The sequence below is a fragment of the Agelaius phoeniceus genome, chromosome 9, assembly GCF_051311805.1.
Source record: "Agelaius phoeniceus isolate bAgePho1 chromosome 9, bAgePho1.hap1, whole genome shotgun sequence".
Classification (NCBI taxonomy): Eukaryota; Metazoa; Chordata; class Aves; order Passeriformes; family Icteridae; genus Agelaius; species Agelaius phoeniceus.
Window position 1 is genome coordinate 16,240,110 of NC_135273.1, and position 22,443 is coordinate 16,262,552.

A 22,443-nucleotide genomic window follows, 5' to 3' on the forward strand; every position below is an offset into this window, starting at 1 on the left:
TCAGATTGAGTAATGAGTTACAGGTTAAATGGATAGTAAATTAATACAGTTTTGTAGTCTTTGATTATGTTGGATGTTTTGCCTAGACTGTTGTAGACTTCGGGTCCAGATATCTGGGGATTAAGAAATCATTAAATGCTGATATTAATTGTTATTAATACTAATTAAAACCAGCTTGTACTTGAAGTCTTAAAGTGTATGCAGTCAGTGTAAATGAAAAAAAAAAAGTAGACAAATTACTTTTGTGTCACATGTTTTCAGACTTAATACATTCTGAGAATGCGTATGCTGAATGGTTGCCAGGTTGTTTTTTTAATTACTCATTTGTCTTTGTTGGCTGACCTCTGCATCCACAATGATTCACTAATGCTGGATCTAATTTCTTATATTTTTACTTTCCTTTACTGATAGAAGGAGCACATTACATTTCTGACATAACTTAGGCCTTGTAAAATGAACCAGTGTCATTATTAATGGATTTCATCAGCCAATCTAGTGGCTTTAGAAAATGCCAGCATGTACTGAGTACAGTGCAGGCTTTGCTGTCTGCTTCATATGCTTTTATGGTCAGATTTAACTGTAAACTAAACCACTGTGGATGGGAATGATGGGAAGAGTATGCTTTTGAATAATTTCAGCTTTTTTACATGCAAGTGCGTGTGTATGTTTGTTTGAGGATTTTATATGAAGATCTAGGCTTTGTTCACCCAAATGCAGACAGGCAAGTAAAGGAAGCCGCAGGGAGTGATAGTTCTGCAATTCTACAGTAAGATACGAAATGCAGTTTTATTGGTTGAGCTTGTGAGGTTTTTACTTGATAGCATATATAACACTGTGTTAACACACTTCATAGCATGTGTAATGAATTCCATCAGTTTCAGGAATTTGCTGTGCACACCGAATTGAAATCTGTTGATTGCAGTGGAAAGCAGACACTGAGAAGAGTATAACTGAGGACACATGAAACCCCTGTCATCTGTTCAGCAGAGCCACAACTTCAGATATTTTTGCAGTTGTCCGTAGATCAGAAGCTTTGCCAATGTGGTATTTACTTGCTATCTCATGAGGTTTTGCATCATACACTAGACATACCAGACTTAGAGAAATGTCAGGGTGCATTTAGACATCCTAGCAAACGTGACCTAAACTGGAGCTTCTACTGAGATGTGTGGTCCCTACCAGGCATTCCTGATATTTTCTTTTCATGTAATATAGTGATCACGTGGCTGCAGTTTGTTTGGATGAAAAGAATAATTTTTTGACTTATCAACCAAGTGAATCAGTTTGACTCTGTGGATTCATGATCTCCAAATGAGTGAGGGTGTAGAGAGAGGGGACAAAAAGAGAAGAGTGAGGAGAGGAGTAGGTCTACCAGTTTTGGTGGAAGCTACCTGCTAGATTGACATAGCTGAAACATCAAATTATGTTTGCAAATTGCAGAAATGTATAAACCATATTAGGAAGCATTTTCTTCCATTCCCTATGCTGCTCATTTTCTCCCTTGAGCCTATTGTAGCACATTAGTACAACCATACTACGAATTAGATTAGGAAGATATTTTAGCTGTGAAGTAACTTGAGTAAAAAGATTCTTGAGATGGATCACATTTGCATTGCAGTCGCATTGCAGTGATCACAAGAGAATGGGAACAGCTGGACATGCAGTGGGAGCTTCTTATGCAGACATTATTCTTGATGAATTGGATTTCAAACAGGCACAGATGGAGAAGAGTGATACTGGTAGAGAGAATGGGCAAGGGGAGAATGGAGAGGTGTATGGCCTCAGCAGCTCGGGAGGGAGGTGACCAACAGAGCCAGTGTTGAGGGAGATTTGAGATAATTTCTAGAGAAAAGAAAAAGGTCTGAGAGAAGCTGTTTGGGGTGGGTGTGGAAACACTTTGGTGTAAGAGAGAGATGGGAAAATGATTCCATTATTATTAGTAGGAAGGAGGACTGTGAAAGCTCAGTCCTAATCTGTGAATGGGCTTTTTGGATAGTCAGGGATATAAATGGGCTTCTGGTTTTAGTAAATTTCTACTTACAGAAGCAAATCAGTGATGTGATTAGTTTTCTTTTTTAATGTTTCTTCATAAAAAAAGCAGTGTAATTTAACATACATGGTCAATTTCATAATCTTAAAGTCATTGTGAGATGTTAAAGTTGCATAATAATTTGTCTTTTTGCACAGTAGAGTGATATTTTGTTAGTTTCACTTAGCAACAGCTGTAATAAGAGGTATAATACTTGCAGTGACAATCCAATCCATTAATTTTTATCCTTGACATAGGAATAATACAGGGAGTACATTTATGTATATATCATGGTGGCAGGAAAGATAAATCAGTAGAGTAAGACATTTTGATAGATCACAGAATTCTTTGAAAAATCAGTGCTGAAGATAACTACTGATGTTTTATACCTTTTACAAAGAATTATTGTTACTTGATATAGCAAGAAAAAAAAAAAAAGAGATCAAGAAAAAAATCAGCTGCTTCTCCTTCCTAAATCTTTCTCCTTTGATCAGCATCACTGTATGTAGGTTTGGACTGAAAGGCCTTGGTTGCCAGAAAAAAATAAGATGGGCTCCATCAAGTGTGTAGTGTCAAAAAGTTACATAAGCTGTCATCTATGTATTTGAAGAGGAAGGACAGGGAAGAGGGATAGGAAATGATACAATAAGAATTGCTGAAGTGCTTTCCTTTTTTTTGTGTGCATGTTGGTGGTAGTGTGGGGTTTTTTTGTTTTTTTTTTAAAGGGAAATAAGTGAGGTTGAAGAAAGTGGATTAAAATAAATTTCAGGGTACCGTTTAAAGGTAGAGGGACTACCAGAGAATGTAGACTTTAAAAATTGCATGAGTGTTTCCTTTTCATTGTATGTGCTCTGCAGCTGAGCTGTTTGCAGTAAGTCATAGGGTGCTCTGTGAGCTGTGTTGGTAATATGACTCTGTCTTAAGACCCAAGCTTGCCACTCCATTGAACTACTGCTATCTCCTTCTACACAACTTTTCTATGAACTGGGGCTGTTATTTTCCATTCTGGTGCTAAATCTCTCCAGTACAGGATCTGAGTTTACCACCTGGACTCTGATCTGGCTGATCTGGCGTGTACATGCGCTTCGTAATGGGTGGAGAATGTAAAACTTGTGGCTCTTTGTTCTCTGTCACTTTCCTTTGTGACCCTCCCTGTTGTTAAACCAGTAAAATTGAAATCTTTATTGAAGTATGAAATTGCATTTTTTTCCATGTACTTGTGGTAGTTATTGTATGAAGAAATAGTGCTGTTCTTGCCCTAGCAAACTTTTAAGCCACCGATTTGTAGCTAAATGTCACTTCTTTTAAATTTCTTTTTCTTTTTTTTTTTTTTGTGACCCTCCGTCCACCCTAGCAAATATGATGCATTTAGTTACACTTATTAATTTAATTTGGTGGGAAAATGGGATGTCAAATATCCCGTGAACGAATGATTGTGTTTACCTTTTGATTTGTGCCAGATTGCCTTTGGATGAAGGTTAGCAATCAATAAAAAATGAAACCTGACACTCTAAAATGGATTAAAATAAAATTGTTAATCATAACTACTTGAGAAGAATATCAAAATAGATTTTACACTTCAAATTAATCATTGAGCTTTGCTGCTTTTTATGCCCCCCATAATTTCTAATTCTGTCCACTATGGATGATTTAATTATTATGTGTAGCTGAAACTGATTTCATCATTTGCCTTAGTTTTCTGCTATTTTTTAAAATTTAAAGTATTTTTCTTTTGCTTGTTCCTATTGAATTTAGACTGTTCTGGTAAATGTAGGCCTTAATATAACTGCCTACATTTTCCATAGTTTTAATAATACATGTTATGTTTTTAGTGGCAAATGTGATAAATTGAACTATAAGTGCATTTGTTTAATTGACCATGATTTATCTAGGAATGTCTCTTTTAGTCTTCTGTTTCCTTTGTTGAGCTGTCTGTAATCTCATATTTTCTGATTCCAAGATTTATTTCTACTGTGCTGCCTGCAGGAAGGTAGTTGGGAATTAATGACAATGTTGAAAGGCAGGTTAGCTTTTTAGCTTAAGGCATACAAGTAAAGGAGTCAGAAGATTATTTCTGTTTCGATTTTACTCTTCATGCTTTTTTAGTTATAAACTTGTGGTGAAAATACTATGTTTTCTTTATGATTTCATGGTAACAGCATACAGTTTAAGGAAAGCAAAAACCATATAACACCAAAACAATTGTAGTTGTACTTCTGAACATGAAAAGAATTATTTTAAAAGACAGTGTAGATTTAAAGTTGATTGTGTTCTTCAAAATGTTTTATCCTGGTTATCCTGAGTCAGAAAAAATATGGAAAATACATTTTCTTTTTTCCCTTTTTATTTATGTGTTCAATTTCATTGTTACAGCTTCAGACTAATTTGTTTTCTGCAGTCATGTCACCTTCCGTAGTGAAGTGGAGAAAGCTATTTAAATATGTAAAACATGACAGTGATGACAGTCCAAAATTCTTCTGTGAAATTTTAAGACAGATTTAAATGTGTATTTTGGAATTCTCTAGGTTTCAGTACAATTATCTTGTGTTTGTAGTTATGATGGTGGATTTTGTTCCATGGATGCTGTTTAATATATCTATATATGTTTTTTCTCTACAGAGAAACAACTTTGTGGGTGCCCTGTGGGGAGATGCATCTGTGACATGGAGTATGTGTTTCGTGATCTACAATCTGAGGCAACATTGTGTGGGCTATATATGACAGAAAAATTACTTGTGGAGACAGTCCAGCTGAATGGCTACATCATAATAAAGAACTGGTTTAAAAATGTTAATGTCTCAAGCCAGTAATCCAAGTTTGGGAAAGCCTAGCAGCCCAACAGTAGAAACAATAAATTTTTTGTAGACATCGGTGCAAAAAGAACAAGCAGTTGATATATATTTTATCATGTGTTCCCTGATTCTTTAGCTTTCATTACACTGAAATCATGGTATGAGGACTGGTGGGGAAGGTCCTCCCCCCGTCCCCAGCACACATCCAGCAACCAGAGACTGTGTCAAGATGACCTCTGAGGAGATGACAGCGTCTGTTCTGCTCTCTGTGGTACAGGGTAAAGTGATAGCTGCCCAGTCAGCTGGAGATGAAAATACTGAAAATGCTTTGGACACCAGTGTTATAAGAAGACATACAGCCAGTTCAGGAAGGCAAACCACACACAATCTGTCTTACTTACACAGACTTGAAGAAGAAAGTCTTCAGGGCTCAGTGCCCAAAATATTCCCTCTGGCTAAAGAACAACTGGCTAACGACAAGAGTAATGAAAACTTCTGGGAGAGGAACAGCTCCATCTCTGATTCAGTGGAATTTCTTAACATTAACTGTAACATTGTACAGAAGAACTACAAGAGCAATATCTCCTGCAGCCAGTTGTATCAATCTTGTGCTCCTCTAGCAGGGGAAGAGGCATGCCTGGAAACTGGAATTCCTGTTTCTCTGGAAAGAGCCATGCTTGCTGAAATTCAGTTGAAAATGAATGGACCTTCATTAAGAAGCCAGACAGCAGTAAATAAGAATGACAGCAGTGATCCTGATAAAGTGGCCTTTTTTCACTTACATTGTGCTAGTGAAAGGAATATATCAAAGGCTTTGTGTGGTTTACACAACAGCTTCCTTTTGGATGACTGCTTGCAGCCCATGAGTGATGGTGATGGTAACACCACTGGTTCCCCAGCCTGCACTTGCAGCATAATGCAGTTGACAAATAATTGTGAGAATAAAAATGGACAGCAGTTGTATGAAGATGCTTTGAGGGATAAGTTCTTATGTCTGGAAAGAGCACCACGAAAGGTTAAAGTGGCATGCTCAGGTCACAACTTCTGTGGAAATAACTTTACTGGAAGGATGCCCTCAAAGCCCTTTCTGAGCCATTTTGAGGACTGCAGTGATAACTGTGAAGAAGAGCTGGAAGAGGATTTTTTTAGAAACAAAAAGGAACGTTCGACACTCTTAATAAGACGTTTCTGTAAAAATGATAAAGAGGTTAAAAAATCAGTTTATACTGGAACAAGAGCAATTTTTAGGACTTTACCATCAGGGCACATAGGAACTGTTGCTTGGAATTATGTTGAACAAAGGAGAAACAACAGTGGCATGAAGTTTTCTAGGATTACAACAGAACAGCTAACTATAATTCAGTCCCTAATAAAATGGAAATTTAATTCCTGTCCTGAGAAATCCTTATGGTATGAGGTAAGCTTTTCATAGTGGTATTTTTGTTTGTTTGGGTTTTTTTTTGTTTGTTTTTTTGTTTTGTTTCCTTGTTTGTTTTGATAACATGATAACCTTTCAATTAAAAAAGTGGCTTCAACTAGTAAATACTTAGTAACACTGAATAGGATATTTCACTTACCCACATTGAACAATCTTATGCTGAACACTGCTTTTTAGAAAAATGTACTGCCATCCTCTAAAATTCTTTTGGTTTAAAATAGCCGTGTGGTAAATATGTCTATAACTATATGTATATAAAATTTATATATATATATGTCTATACATATATATCAGTATAAAAATGTGTGTAGGTAAATATTTATACCTAGATTTATGTATAAATTTATTTCTTGATAAATATTCTTTTTATATAAGAATATATAGGAGATATATATATATATATATATATATATATATAAAAAAGAATATATATAAGAATATATATATATATATATAAGAATATAAGAATATAACACACCTATATACAGGATAAAAAGATAAATGCATTTTATAGGTATTTATATTTTAAACAGAAAAGGTATGTAATATACACTTATATTTTTCCATTTATATGATAGGTGTAAAATTATTTATTATAATTCTACACAATTGGATATATATAGCATATATGTATGTATAAACATTTGATAGATAAACTAATAATACAGTTGTTCCATAAATATAAGAAAAGCATTATATATGAGAGTGTTAGATTGCAGTGAAAAATTTATTGCTCAGGAAAAGAAAGCATAGTATTTCCCCAAGTTGAAGGTATTTCTATTTTTTTTACACCTCTTTTACAATAATAAAACAAGTAATACTTGAATAATGTACATTAATGTGGTGATACTGCCCTGGTTTGTGTTCCCTTAAGTTACATAACACAATGAATACTAAGTTTAGAATGAAATCATGAATGTATAAATTATTATTATAAAAATTACATAGCACATTCTTAATATTTTAAGATTTTAAGCACGTTCTTAATTATTTTAAGTAGTAGAAGATTTTCTACGCTGGTGGAAATTAAATAGTTGTTGATGTAATCTGTAAAAGATTTTGACCACTGATTACTGAGCTTAGCAAAAAAAGGAGCTGTAGTTTTCTTCTGTTAAAATGTATGAATAACCATGAGGAAGGGGAAAAATAATCAAGGTAAAAGAGTGTGTTGTCATATAAGCTATGCTTATAAATTGATCCTGAATAAATGGAAATCTCTTCTTCTTGAAGAAATTTCTAGCAGTTATTGCTCAGTCTTCAACAACTTCCAGTAGGACTGAAATGGAAGAAAACTTACATATTCATCTATCATTTACATTCATGTAAGATCACCGAATCCTATGGTAAAATTGATCAAACGAATATGAAATTTTGGCAGTGATAAGGGAAGAGAAGACTTGACTCCATGACAGTTGTGCCCTCCTGTAATAGACTTGTGTCCTTCTAGAAATTAGTATTTTTCAATTTAAATAGTTAATTGAAGAGTTCTATAAACATGTGTATGTCAGGTTTTTTACCAGGTTGCAGAGCTTTGTGGTACTGTTGATTTTGTGAAATTCACCACACTGGTCAGTGGAAGTACAAACTTGCTGGGAGAGCAGATGCAGTGAAGAGAGCATGTTCACTGTCCTATGAAGGGGTGAATATAATTCTGTGGGTTTATTTAACATGGTGTATGCATGGTACGTTTAAGTATCATTACAAATTTTAGGGGGGAGAGATGGGACAGTGTTTTGTAGCTGAGATAGCTGAAGGATGTGTTTATAAGTTTTTGTTGGGCATTGCCAATTTGACGTGAGTTCCTTCGGTTTTATCACACTTGCCTGTTCAACCACTTTCCACCACCGCTGTATAATACAGAGCGTACAGCATTTTGGGGTGGGAGAGCTTTAATCTGAAGATTTTTTGGAGTCTGTTTATATGAACTCAGAAACAAAAGTAATAAGTATTCACTGAATAATTATTTAAATAGAAAAAGTCCTGTCTCCAAGTCAGCAAAAGATAAACAGGGACTGTAAAGCACTTTGCATAACTACAATGCACAGAATGACACATGATCAGAAAAAGTTTAAAACCACATGTTTCTAAGTGTTTCTTCATCCAGATGGACACTAAAATTGTTTTTCTTCTTATCAGCCTCTGTATATAATCTCCTTATGTTCAACATGCATCAAGTTCTCTTAGCATTGTTTTCTTGTTATTTTAGCACAGAATATTGTTTTTGTAATAATATTTGTATGTGGTTATGGCTTATATTATTAGCATTATAGATAGATTTACACAAACAGAAATTAACTTAATGGATGCCACAAATATATGGGCCTATTGAATGTATGCACTGGGTTAAAATAATTGAATGAATTATGGGCATTCGTAGGAATCTTTCATGCTAATAATCAAAGGAAGAAGGAAAAAGTAGTAAATGAATGTGGTAATTTGTTCTTCCTTTCCCCTTATCTCACCCTTTGAGCATGCATTCTGTTTGGAACAGCTAAGTGAACAGTAGTTCTGTTCTTCAAGAGGAAAAAAAAGTTGGAGAAATTAAGTTTTCATAGCAGTACTGGTGCAACATGGAACAATAGAGACCTTTATATTTTAAAGTAGGAAAATGTGGATCTCATTTGTGCATATCCCTTACATAAAAATTCTAGCTCTAATAAAGGAAAGGCACTGAACTGTCGCTTGGTTAAGTGATTTTTTCTTTTTTCTTCTTTTTTCTTCCTCTACATAGGGAGGTGGGCCTAAGAATTTGCACTATATTGAAAATACACGATGTTATATTTTTCTTCATGTAGCATATTATTACTGTTGAGAGGTATTTCATATGCAGATTTAGACTCCTCTGGATTCAATGTATGTTTTGTATGGTACCAGTTTTTTTCTCTAGCACAGGAGAGAAGTGCTTATTACTTTACCCAGTTTTCTCTTCTATATGATCAATAGTTAGAGGATCTCCTTATTAGTACGTCCATTAGCATGTGGTCCAGCAGTTGATCCTCTACATTTATTGACATAAGACTTTATCTTGAATATTTTTTCTAATTTTGCACTTAGTTTTTGTAGCTAAATTCAGTGCAGCATTTCCCCTTATCAGATGGGTGTGTGTAACGTGGCTGTTGTATCTGTTTAGGAGACATCTGCTTGTCTGTGTTGGAACAGTGCAGACCCCTCACATTAGTACATATTAAAGGAGTCACAAGTGCAAAGAGTTTGCCATAAAAGAGATCATGAGAGTGCAGGCTCTGGTGTTGGCTTTGCTTGAACAGATATCCACTGCTTGGATACCTGATACCAGCTGCACTGTGTTAGCAATTGACTAATTCCCAGAGTCAGAGTTTCTGGGATCTGTGAGATGTAAGGTTCACAGAGCTGAAATACACTTTGTTTTTAGCTGATATGATGGTGGTTTTGCCGTGGTGGTAATGTGACAAAAGTGAACCTGTCCACCATTGACTAAGATAAGAAATCTGGGCAGCTCACTAGACTTTCACAGAGTGATTCTCTCAAGCTATGTAAGTGACCTCAAGATCTGCAGATGGCAGCTGCAACAACATAGTTGCAGTGCATAATAGCTAAATTCTTTAGTTAAGCTTATTTTGTAGGCGTCAGTACTATCTCTGCTGTGTCATTACATTCCTGGTGCCAGTAGTTTGAGCTTTAAGAAGCAAGAACTCTGCTGCCTTGCTCAACTCTGCTCAGATGGAAGTTAGCACTCTAATATACCTGACATTCTTCATAGTTGCTAAGTTACTGAAATGCCAACGACTAATTAGGCGACAATTAAAGAAAATATTAATTGCTCCATGTCTGTTCCCATGGAGAATAGTGATTCTATAATAGATTTACCTTGTGGGAGTTTTTCATAATTCATGCAATGATTTGGTATAGTAGTTCAGCATTTGTTAGCATCAGGTTTTTGGTCTTTTCCTCTGTAGTGTCCATGGTATTTCTATGACTCCTGTGTTAAATGAATGTCATGCAAAGATTTGTGATATGCATAGCTAATGTAAGGAGTCGTGTGTTAAGATTTCTTTATTTCCATAAAGTTGAGCTGTAATCAGTTGGTGGTGTCTGTTAAGAAAAATTTCAGGGGAGAAAAAAGATTTGGAGGTAAAAAATGTTTATTTTTTGTAGACATTTTATAAAAATCTATATTTTAAAATTTTTATTAATGTGGAATCTAAAATAGTCATCTTGGATAATATTTTTTTAAAAATAGAGCTAGGCACAAGTTGTTTTCTTTTTAATAGATAGTATTTTAATTGTTGTTTATAATTGATTTTTAATTCTTAATAGATTCTTAATTACAGTAAACATTTTGTAATTAATATAAATATTGATTTTAATTTTGAACCTGTAGAGAGATCTCAGTTCCCTCCCTCTGCTGTCCTCCTCCCTTCCAGAGCTGTATCAGCAATTCTAGTCAGTGCATACTTTTGTGGCATTTCTGAAAATACAGATAGATTGATTATTTCACTATCAGTCATGGAAATAATATCTGCTTAGGCTATTTCAACAACAGTTGCATTAACCAAATGCAGGAGCTTGTTCCTGCAAATGTTAACACATGAAGAAAGGAAGGGTTAGTAATACTGTGTGTATGTAAGAACATTTTTTGGTTGTTTTTCTCAGGTGTTGAGTTAATTGTAACCTTTAATTGTCAATATTTATCAGAATGAAGAGTGTAACCCTCTTTTATATCTAGTAGTATTTTGGAAGATACACTTTCCCAATGTATTCAAAACATAATTTATATAAGGAAGAGGCCCATATTGATTCTTAAGAAGTGAAAGAAAAACTTGAAAGCATTTGTGTTAGTATGAATAAGCAGCATAGAGTGCCTGTTTATGTGCTGTGTTTCAGTCACATGACTGATCTGAGTTATTAGACAGAGGGCTTGTGGAGTCTCCACATGAAATTACCTGGACACGAGTCTTGTCAGTAAAGTTATTCTGCCAAACTCTCTGAGATTCACAACCCACAAAGTAGTTTAAAAAAATTAAATTATTACTGACTTTCACTTCTGGGTTGTTTTTAATTGTTTCTGTAGGAATTTCAGGTCTGGGTTTGCTGTCATACCATATTTCTGTTAGAATGACATGCTTTTCCCACAGTTTTTTTACTTCTTGCTACATATTTTAAAAGATAGAATTCTTTAGATGGACTTTTACTCTCCCTTCACATTTTTCCCTGCATACCTGAAATGTAACATTGCTCTTCAGGCTAACATTTATGCTGTACTTGTACTTGTATTTAACAAAAAAGGCTAATTTGTGATTCTATGGTATGGGCCACAGGCAGATTTGAGATTTTTCAGCTTTCCATTTTGAAATAAAATTTCTAGTCTAGCATGCTGAAAGGAATTTACAGGAAATAATGACATAAAGCAAATAATCTGCAAGTGGTTGGAGTGTTTCTCCACTCTAACAATAATTTTTTTATCTGACTGTGCATGAGTATTTTGCCTGTTAAAATGCCATTGTGCATTTTAGACATAAAGGTGTATTTACTTATGGTAAAGTAGTTGGTAGGTAAGGACAAACAGGTTTTTATTCTACCCAGACCCAGTATTTCTCATTTCTTTGTTTAAAGAAAAAAGTTAATGAGCAGAATTGACTATTTGGAAAAAAATCAGGGAAGCAGGAGAAGAGCCAAATAGGCATGAAATTATGTTTTCCCTTCAGTAAGTACTGTAAAAATAAATTGAACTTTTAAAAATGAAGGTCTATACTTGTATTTGCTTTGGGTTGAGTTACTCCAGCTTTACAGGCTAGCTTTAAAACCAGAAAACTTACCCTCTGTCTGTAGAAGTCATATTACTACCATAATGTGATAGGGTTTGAGCTAAATTGCTTAATATTTTGTATTATTTTACAGTTGCCTTATACCTTTAACAACATTGGGCCAAATTATGAACAATAAGTTTTAGCTGTGACCACACTTAGGTATTTAGAGCCAATAGTGTGGGAGTCTTGGCAAGAGCATTATATTATGCTTTCAGTTTTTCCACATTTTCTGACTTTCCTTCTAGTGACTGTTCATTAACTGTAAAGCAGCATGAAGGTCTGGTTTAGAAAATCTCTCTGCAGCACATTAAAGGGTTCATTTTAGAGTGTTAGAGTTGGACACTTTTCTAAATTCTTTCTCAGTTGAAACTAAGTTATCTCCATTACCTGTATGAACTGTTGAAAAGCTGGGTTGTTTACTCTGGTGTAAGTTAATAAAAACTGTGCCATATAAACATGACTCTCTTGGTGAGTGAATAACTAAAATCTGAATTTATGAGATTTCATATACATTTTAATTTATCTTGCTTTTCTACAATCTTTCAGAATATTTAAAAAAAAATTCTAAAATTAAATAAGCTTGGCTTGACAGTAATTGGTAGGCATATACCTTACCAGTATGATATTTCAAGAACAACTTAGAGGAAAAATGTCTACTGGAAAATTTTACTTGCCACAATATCTAAGCCATCCTCCATGAGAAATGAGGCTATTTAGTTCTTCTGTATGTGAAAAGTGATTGGATAATGTACAGTTATGAGCCCTCTGATCGTGAAATTTTCTTGAAAATATGGACTAGTGACAACCTAAAAGTCAAAATAAAGATGGAACATAATCCATCCATTAAGCACTGTCCAAGTATTTCCACTTGGCTACCAAGTGCCAGGGGGCTCTGAAGGTGCCCCCACACCAGTCAGAGCAAATGAACCAGGGTGACTCAGGGCAGTGTGACAGCACACAGCCTTCATCAGGAATGCTGCAAGAGGGCCAGTGCTGGAAACAAACAGCCCTGGCATTTGTAGCCACTTTGTAATTTTCTTTCTTTTTTTTAATTTTTGTTGTCCTAATAATTTCACTAGACAATGATATAGTTAGACACTATTATTTACCTGTAAAACACATGTTTCAAACAGTGCTTCTATTGTCCTGCAAATCGTGTGAAAGTAAAATTTTGTTTAATATTTTCAACTGTAACCAGATACATTAATTTTTGAACTGAGATTGAAGACTTGCTTTTAGTATAGAAAATACTGGAATATGGAGACCTACAGAGGAGGTTGCTGTGATAGCACAGAAGCATACAAAAGCAATGAAAAAGTTTATTTTTGTCTTGAAATCAGCACCTGCACTTGTTGCAGGACTCTGAATATTCTAAGGAACTCTCATGAATGTAGGGTTTTTTTTTCTCTTAGCTTTTCCAGTAAGTGTAATTCCTATTGAGTGTTGCTACCATTTGGACTTTGAATCCACAGTAAAATAATGTAATCTTCTTTTAAGGTGATTAAAAGTGATTGTTATGTACTGGTTATTTTCATGCTAGTCTCTCAACACTGTAAATATTGTTTTCAAGCAATCAGAATGGATACAAGCCTTCATTAGTAAATAGTGGCCAAAACAAAGGAGGTATTATTAGCTGCTCTAGTTTCATGCTACAGCAGTCATGGTTCTTAGAGTGTTTAGGAATTCCCTTCAAGTATTAGAGAATGGGTGAAATCCTGGTCATACTGTAATCTTTTAAAATCTCCTATTGGGATAATGTTACTTGGAGGGAGAAAAAGAAGCATGTGCAGAATGAAGCTATTGGGTTCACGTGAACCATAGTTTTATGTCAGATGTTTTAAGAGACAGACGTGTGCCAAGATGACAGACAAGCTTAGATTAAGCACTTTTAAAACTACAGTTTTATACTAAAAATATTCCCTATATAAATATATGTAATGCATTGTAATATAACTCAGGTGGGATCATTAACTTAATAAATAAAAGTTCCCTCAGTCCCCATCAGTTGTTTATGCTGTTTTTTACCGGTCATGTTATCACAGTGCTTGGAAGCCCTGCTTCTGGACTCGAATCTGTGTCCTTCCTAGCTGTTTTACAAACAAGTGATGATCTCATCTGTTCTCTAGACTTAGAGGCAGTTAGTTGTTAGTGAGCTCACTCAGAGTTTGAAGATAAACTCCCAAACACTCTCCATATGCTGTGGCTAGATTTCCTTTTATCCTCAGCAAGCTCAGTAGCTGTGTGCTGCACTGTAGTCTGCAGAAGAGACATATCCTGTAAGTTTCCAGTGAAGGGGAGGGGGTGGAAACCCACCTTCAAATTTACCTACCAGTTACTAATATTAATGTTAGGGAACTTTGTAGTTGCAAGCATAAAAGCAAAGAAAAAAACAAGTTTTTAATAAAAATGTATATAACCAATCAACTATGAACTACTTCTAGGCTGCATAAAAATCTGAATAATAATTCCGGATGGTTTGTCTTTCAGCAAAAACGTAAGAATGTATCCAAGGCCTGGAGAATTTTTCTAAATGTGATTTTGTGTTGAATCAAGAAAAATACTCCATAGAGCAAACTGTCCTCCATCTCCTGATTTAAATCCTTGAGTAACTTTGCAGATTTAGAGCATCCTGCAGCATGTTTGAGGCCATTATAGTTCTGACCCTTGCATATGTGAGATTTTTTGACTTTATATAAGCACATTGCTGTTGTCATGGGAGCTGTAAAATTGGACTTCCTGTCTGTTGTTTGCAATCTTGGGATTGCATTGGTGGCTTGTGTACGTCAATGTATGCATTTTCAAGGGAAAACATGGTATTTCATGAGCATTCAGAATACTTCCCTTTCAGGAAAGTAACTTGTATTCTGGGTTACCTATATGTCCTTTTGAAACTTATCTTACTTAAAATGCAGTTAAGGGGTACTACAAGAGTGCAAAACCTTTTGCTATGTGACCATTTCATTGAGATGTAGTGATTTACTGTCAGCATAAAGGAATTTTTGGTCTATTCACACCAAGTCACTCAACAGGGTTGGGGTTGCGGAAAAGACAGAGGTTGTCTATAAACATGAAGTATAACATGAACTATATTTTACAGCAGTGTATTAATTTTCTTATTTTCTGTAAGTACAGAAATAGAGGGGTTTGTTTCTTTTTTATTGTTTTTCTTAACCAACAGATTGTGGATGGACCTCTATTATAGTTTAAATGCATTTGAGCAACAAAGTTCTTTCATCAGTGGGCATTTGTGAATCATTGCATATCTAATTTAGCTTGCACAGTGATTCTTTGCAATTGGTTTGTAAAAACTGCAAATCCAGCCTTTGTAAATGATGATCTCTTTTGAGTCATATTTTTTCTAGTTTTGAATAAATTTCTCATCACACATTGGTTTTGTGTGATGGAACAGCTGTTTCCTGTTTTTCCTCCCAGTGGTTCAGCTGCTGAGGAGATAAATGAATCAATGGTTTGTTTCAGAATTAAATTACCTTTATAAAATGATGGAAGAGTACAACAAATATGTTGGACACCATTACAAGCATGAGGTTATGCTGAAATTCAAGAGATGAAGCACTGTTTGCTATACCTAGGTGTTTCATATACTACAGGGCTTTTGCTACACCAGGAACTCACTTGATACAGAAGAATTACCAGAATTACCATCGGAAATACCAGGGCAAAGCTTTGTGTGGAGAATTTGGGTGTGCGTGATGGAATTTTCAAGCAGTTCCAAGTTTTTGTGTTTGCATGAGGATATTTTGATTTATCTGTTATATCATCTACATAATTACCAGACCAATGCATCATATTTGTCCTGTTCTGCTACCCCCAGGTTTTGGACTGCTTTGGATAGATAACAGGTTCATTTTTGTAATCATACAAATAACTTTGGAATTTTAAAACTGAGTATGATATATATTTTCAGAATAAAGCAGGGCTGGTGTATCAGGGAAGACAGGGAATAGTTGGTATATTGCCTGCCTATTAGAGCTGGCTTGTTTGTACACTTTGTTTCTGCTGTTTTGTTCATGGTGAACTGACTCCATATCCACATAGAGAGCAGCTGTGTTTTGTCCTTGCTTCAGACGTCTTTCTTCAGGACCTTTGAATGACTTAGTTACTAACCCAAAAGGTGTTTAGTTAGATAATAATGAAAATATTGCTCCCTATCTTCAGATTTGAAGTAATTTCTGTGTAGGATTGTAGAAGGATCACCTGTTGCCCCAGATTGTTTTTGCTCTAGAATAGCAGGCTGTTCTGTGGCATCCAGCTGCACCTGTCTCTTGTGCTGTTTTAGTCCTCCCCGGAAAGCTGAGTAGGCAGATTTTATTTAGTCTGCACCCTCTGGCATGATAGAAAAGCACACAGAGACAGTTGGTAGCGTGTCTTCTCCCATGGTCAGTCCCCCGGATTGAGAGCTTTAAATATTCTTTACTGTTGAGTCACTGAGTTTCTTAGCAGTGAGTAGCAGAGGAAGAGCTGGGTCTGTGGTGAAGGCCCCAGCTCCAGAACCTCAGGGCATGCATTTGCTTCCTTGGACAATGTACCTCAACTATTTTATTTACCCATTTGTAGGCCTTATTCCATTCCCGTTTTAAGGGCCCTGCAGTCTTCTACACATGCCAGCCTTAACAGTATTTACCTCAGGATATAGTCCAGCTCTTGCCATTTGAAAGAGTTTCACCGCTGCAGTTTGCACTCCCTTCATTTCTCTATGGCTTTTCCAGGCTCCTTCTCCCTTGGTTCCTTTTGGTGGCTGACTACAAGGTCTGCTCTCTCTTTCACGGCTTCCTGACCTTGGAAGTCTCCATGGGACTTCTCATTAAATTCAGTGATAGGAAAGGGAAGCATTTTCCTCTCTCCCTTGAAAATTCTAGTTATTTATAGCTCCTCCTAACTAGCTTTGCTGTTTTTACAGCAAGCGTATCGAATGGTTTTCTGATCTTGTCTTCTAGTGCCATTCTTGAGCTTACATTCAACATGCTTACTATTCCCCACCCTGGTGGTCTTGATGGAGTCTCCTTTTTTCTTAATTTTCTTTATAGAGGGCAAGAATTTCCCAACATATTTTTCTTTTGTTCTCTACTATTAGATAGCACTTTTTTGTAATATTCACAATCTACGTTCATCCAAGTCCAGTACTTAAGGCTGAAATTCCTTCTTCATGAAATTGCGTGGTCTTAATGGGCATTCCTACTTATATAAGTCCAGCTTTGTGGAGCTCAAATTCCCACGTGGCATCTCTCCCGTATTTAGCTATTATATGTCAGTTTAAAATTTTGTTTTGTCCTCTTGTTTTCCATATTATTTTTAGGGATTTTTTTTTTCATGTGAGGTTTGGTAAGCAGCATTCAAACTTTACATTGGGTGATTGCTGTGCAAATGGTTGTACTGTTACACTTCAGGACTGCAATTCCCTTTCCTAAAGAGCTGGTATTTTTGGCCAAAGTTAAATCCAACTATGATAGAGCATAGTTGTAAGGGGTTTTTTCCTACTGCACTCATCAGGAAATAATAAGTATTTGCTAATTAATATTTATATTAGGCAGTGATGACCAGATTCCCCTAATCCTTGCTGAATTTAAATTCCGCCAGTCTGCAAAAAACCACAAGGAAAACAATAGCCAAGATGAAAGCAGATTCACAGGACATACCCATGTGGTTGTGACTCAGTGGATCTAAGAGAACAAAAACTTTAAAACCCCTTTTTTTAAAGTAAAAGACATGGAAATTGATTTAACAGTAGTGGGCGAACTTGGTAATGGGATATGAAAGGTAGTTAACTGAAAGAACTAATGAAAAGGAGCCAGTGTTCTATGAAAAACTTGGAAGGAAAATAAAAGAGATAGTTGACAAAGCGTCCTTTGAGTTTTGGGACTTGAAAAATGTAGAGAGCAAAAACCGACAAAATCTTGTTTTGAAACCTAACCAGAACTAAGAGATTTGCTGGTTTTTGTGGAACTAAGACATATGTAAACCAGTGCTAATGCTGTCATGATAGTTCTGTACAGAGTTTGTACTTTCAAGTAGAAATATAAAGAAAATTAATAGAATTTGGAGAGAGATTACTAGTCATCCTTTGATTTTTAAATCATTTGAATTGAGACAGTTTGGCAAAGCTTGATGTTACAAGGCCAAGCATGTGTGGCAAGGCTCAGTAGTTGGGCAGTTTTACTACCTTCTTGGATTTTTAATTAGATGATATTTTATAGGGTTTTTTTCTCAACAACATTTCTGCTATGGAAAATATTTGACAAACTGACCTGCTTTTTAAAAAATGGTTGTTAGTTTAAAATTCAAGAAGATTTAGTGTCTCAAGTTTGATAAAAATTGGTTTTAAATTCTTACCTGGTCAACGAATGAAATTAAATAATGAAATAGAATGGCACATAATTTTGGAAAGCTTAGAATAACAAAGTTTCTTAGAAGACTAATATGAGGCATATCAAAATATTTAACACTGCTGCTGCTAGTTTGAGTCTCTGTGCTTTCAGAGACTTGCAGACTTCCACCTTTCTCCGAGAAACAAGGAGCAGGGCTCCCAACTTTCCTTGCTCATATACTACTATTGCCACGGTACCAGCATTACTTGTGCTCATACAAGAGGAGGTTTTTGGTTGCTTAGCTGACATTGGTGTGTCATTAATAGTATGTGCAGCACAGCTTGGAAACCCATGACTGAGTCCATGACTTCGTTGGATCAAATTTTGAAGTTTTTGACTGAGATGACATTATTTTCTTTATGTTCTGTTGATAAATACCACGTTGGGCTCCATAAAGACAGTCTAGACCATAGGTTGTTTTCATGTTTGGAGAGCAGCCTATTAGCATCCCTTATCTCTTAGGTTAGTCCTGAACCACATCATAGAGCTTCTCTTTGTGCCTGTGTCAGTTCCAGCTGCTTGGGAGGAAGTCCCACAGCTGTACCAGGGACCTGGAGCAGCTGCTAGGTGAACAGGGGGCTCAATAGCACAGCATGTCTGCAGGACTGTAAAACCAGTTTCAAGGTTTACAGATATTTTTATAAAAACCTTGCCATGTTGTTAGGCCAAGATGTTAAGATATTGAAGTCTTGAATACCCATTAAGATTGGGGAGAAAAGTTCTTGATGACTTGTCAAGATTACCATTGTAGGATAACAAAGTGTTTGGGGCATGTTTTTCTAGAATAGATTATTCATTATTTTGTATGGTGGAAAACCATACTATATTTTCTTCTAGATATTTGCCTCATTGTGATTTTTCTTCATTAAGAAACATTCATAAAATTGATTAAGCATTGACAAAATGCTAACTGGAAATTTGAAACCACACTGTTTTTGAAAGACAGCAGTGTTGCCTCTGAGCATTCTGCAGTTTTAATTTTTGTACTTCTCTAATTTTTAACTTCTTTATGCAAGCAAGCACTATAGACAAGTCACTGGTACCAGTTTTTTTTCTCTAGCACAGGAGAGAAGTGCTTATTAACATACTTTACCTGATTTTCTCCTCTATGTGATCAATAGTTAGAGGATCTCCTTATTAGTATGTCCATTAGCATGTGGTCCAGCAGTTGATCCTCTACATTTATTGACATAAGACTTAGGTAAGAATGAAGGGCATAAAAGAAATTATATTTTGTGTGTCCTGCCTGAATCAAGTTCGGTCATAGGATTTGCTTGGATCAAATGGCTCTAGGACCATTAGCTTTTGTACATCCTTGGTTCAAAGACTATTTGCATTTTGCTAATTATTGCAAGTAGCTCCTCTCCAGCCAGCTGTTGTCATGTTGTCCAACCCAGTGCTTTTAACTTAGCCTAATACCATGGACAGATGCAATTGGTCTCGCTGACATCAGCCAATGAAAGCATGAAAGTTTGAACTATTTGTCAGAGTTGAGTCCCGAAAACAAGATGGAGATAATCTGAGAAAGCTTTGTTTATACAGTAATTCTCATTATACTTTTCTGAAGTTAGACTTCACACTTTGGTGCATTTCAGAAAATATTGCAGCCAAAATAGGGTGTTTAAATTAGACATAGAAATTTCCTAATTAGTCTGCTGGTAAAACTGCCATGATTTTCAAGATGCTGAATGCCCTATGTTCCTCATAATCAGACCAGCAACAGATAGAAGTCTTAGGGATTTACAGGTTTGATTTTTAGGAGTCCAGTTTGAAAATTTGGGCCCAAGTTTCACTGGAACACTCTTTGAAAGTATTGACAGGGCTGCTGCATCACTGTCATCACTGATTTTCACTTAGACCTGGTTTGGATGTGTATATATACATGCACATATGTATATAATCAGGAGTAACTGTGAGAATGTGGTATGATACCCATGATGATAAAATATTTGTCTTTCTGCAGTCCTTTTGACAATAAGGCTTCATTAGATAAGAATCCTTATACTATATTTATACTGACCCAGATCTCTGCAGGGATAGTTTTACAGGTTTAACTTTCCCAAGAGAACTGTGTTAGCATCTCCTTGCTAGGAGAGCAAAGGCTAAGGTTTCAAAACAGCTCATAGATGGACTGGGTGTATTTTATATGTGGAAATCATTTTTCCATGCCATGGTTACAGAACACGTATTTTCATTTGTTGAAACTCCATGAATACTAAAATATAATTAAAATTTGTACATTAGGGGAAAAAGAAATAGGAAAAATCTGATCTTTGCACCTGTCATTGAAATTGTACTATATTTGAAGTAAAATGTGAGTTATATGCCATCTGGTGGATAGAATAATTCATACAGTTTTACTGCAAATCTTGATATATTTTCTCTGCTGCATTATCACTTTTAATTGGCATTGGTGGGTATTTCTTCAGTCAGAAGTAAAGGGGGAAAAAAACCCTGAAAACTGAATTTGAGGCAAAATGGAACTCCAAACTTGGTGCTGGTGTTTGATTAGACAACTGGATGCTTGGAAGAAAAACTCCAAAGCCCAAATGGTAATGAAACCATTTTCCCCCACTTCAGATATTAATTCTAAGTGTTTAAAATTGTGTACCAACTAGTCAAAGATCATACCTGACAGACCTTTCTCCAGGCTCTGGCTTATTGCAGATTATAAGGTGTTTGCCAGACAGATTGGCTGTTTCTGTGTCTGCACTGACAGAGCAAGTGGGGCTGGGGCAGCCTTTCTGAGCCCATACACCCATGTCCTACAGCATCATTCAGCTGCCTTTGCCTGCAGGTCACAATTCCATTTTTCCACCTATTTGGAGCACAGTTTCATTAAATGCCATTTTCTGCAGGAAGCGGTGCTTCTAAAACTGTTGGATTGCTCATTGGTATGAATGCAGAGGTGACTTGACTATTTAAAAAGCCTAGATTAGGCAGATACAGTAAAGAGCATGGCCACTGTCCAGTATTTCTCTTTGCACACAATGCTACATGGGGGCATGACTTCATGATACACATCTCAGGATGGTTTATGGAATAGACATAGTATAGGATAACAAGGGGAGCAGTTGATGTTGGTTGGTAGAAAATTTCTGTTCTGTTATGTTGATGAATAGTTTTTATTCTTTGCTCTTTTATGGATATGAAGGAATGTAACATCCTGGTATCTACTGGAAGACTGATAGTACAGCTCCCTTGATTTTTCTTCCGACTGACCAAATATCTGCAATTAAAAATATCTAAAATTAACTTTTCTGAAAATTACTATTAGTATATTAGAAAATAATGAAAGTACTTCATAATGTCTTTCGTACTGTGATTTACTACAGATTTGATCTAATAAAAGCAAGTTTGTGCTTAGAGCCTGAAAAGGAACAGAATATTCAAGTACCTTGTAATCAATGCATGTGTGAAATGGAATTGTCACCACCATGTTATATCATTGTTCCACTAGCTAATGAAAAGGCAAGGAAAGAGCTGAAATACAATACAATGGAAAAAACGAGTAATGTTATTGCTTCCACATGCTCCTGATTTCCCTAATTCACACTAGATCAGGTGTCTGGAGGTTTATTAGTTCAGTCATGGTGCACAAGAGGGAGATATAATTGTACATGGAAGCATTCATGGTGGGTTTTATTACCGGAAGTAACGGACTACTTTAGAAATATTTTTGAAGATTCTTCTTGACGGTAAACTTGCTTAGAGGAGACTCAACAGACTTACTAAATGTGACTCCAAACTTCATGGAGTTTTTATTCTCCTTGTAACTGAATTATTTCTCAGCATTCAAAGATAAATAATGTTTAAAAGTACAGTAGAACAAGTGTTCAGCTTATTGGCAAAAATTGGAGTTGAAATGTTGTTTGCACTGTGGTATATAAGGGCTTCTTTCTGAACTAAGCTGCTTTGGCACTTTTTTGTGTTGAATATTTAGTGAAGAAAGAGTATTTATAGTCTTGCCCCCCCCTTTTAACTGTTTCACTGGTCAGGAAACACATACTCAGTA

The 22,443-nt window shown here is 35.7% G+C and overlaps 1 protein-coding gene across 4 annotated transcripts in view; it reads left to right on the forward strand.

The window, feature by feature from the left end:
• The window catches only part of PLCE1 (phospholipase C epsilon 1), a 140,019-nt gene that overhangs the window by 18,509 nt on the left and 99,067 nt on the right, over positions 1–22,443 (forward strand). For 3 of the 4 annotated variants that reach the window (XM_077183064.1, XM_077183063.1, XM_077183065.1), the window contains exon 2: positions 4,649–6,238. In XM_077183064.1, coding sequence (XP_077039179.1) covers positions 4,982–6,238 — 1,257 coding nt within the window. In that variant the 5' untranslated portion in view covers positions 4,649–4,981. Of the gene's footprint in view, positions 1–4,648; positions 6,239–22,443 lie in introns of those variants that run through there. The other variant, XM_077183066.1, reaches the window with a different exon arrangement.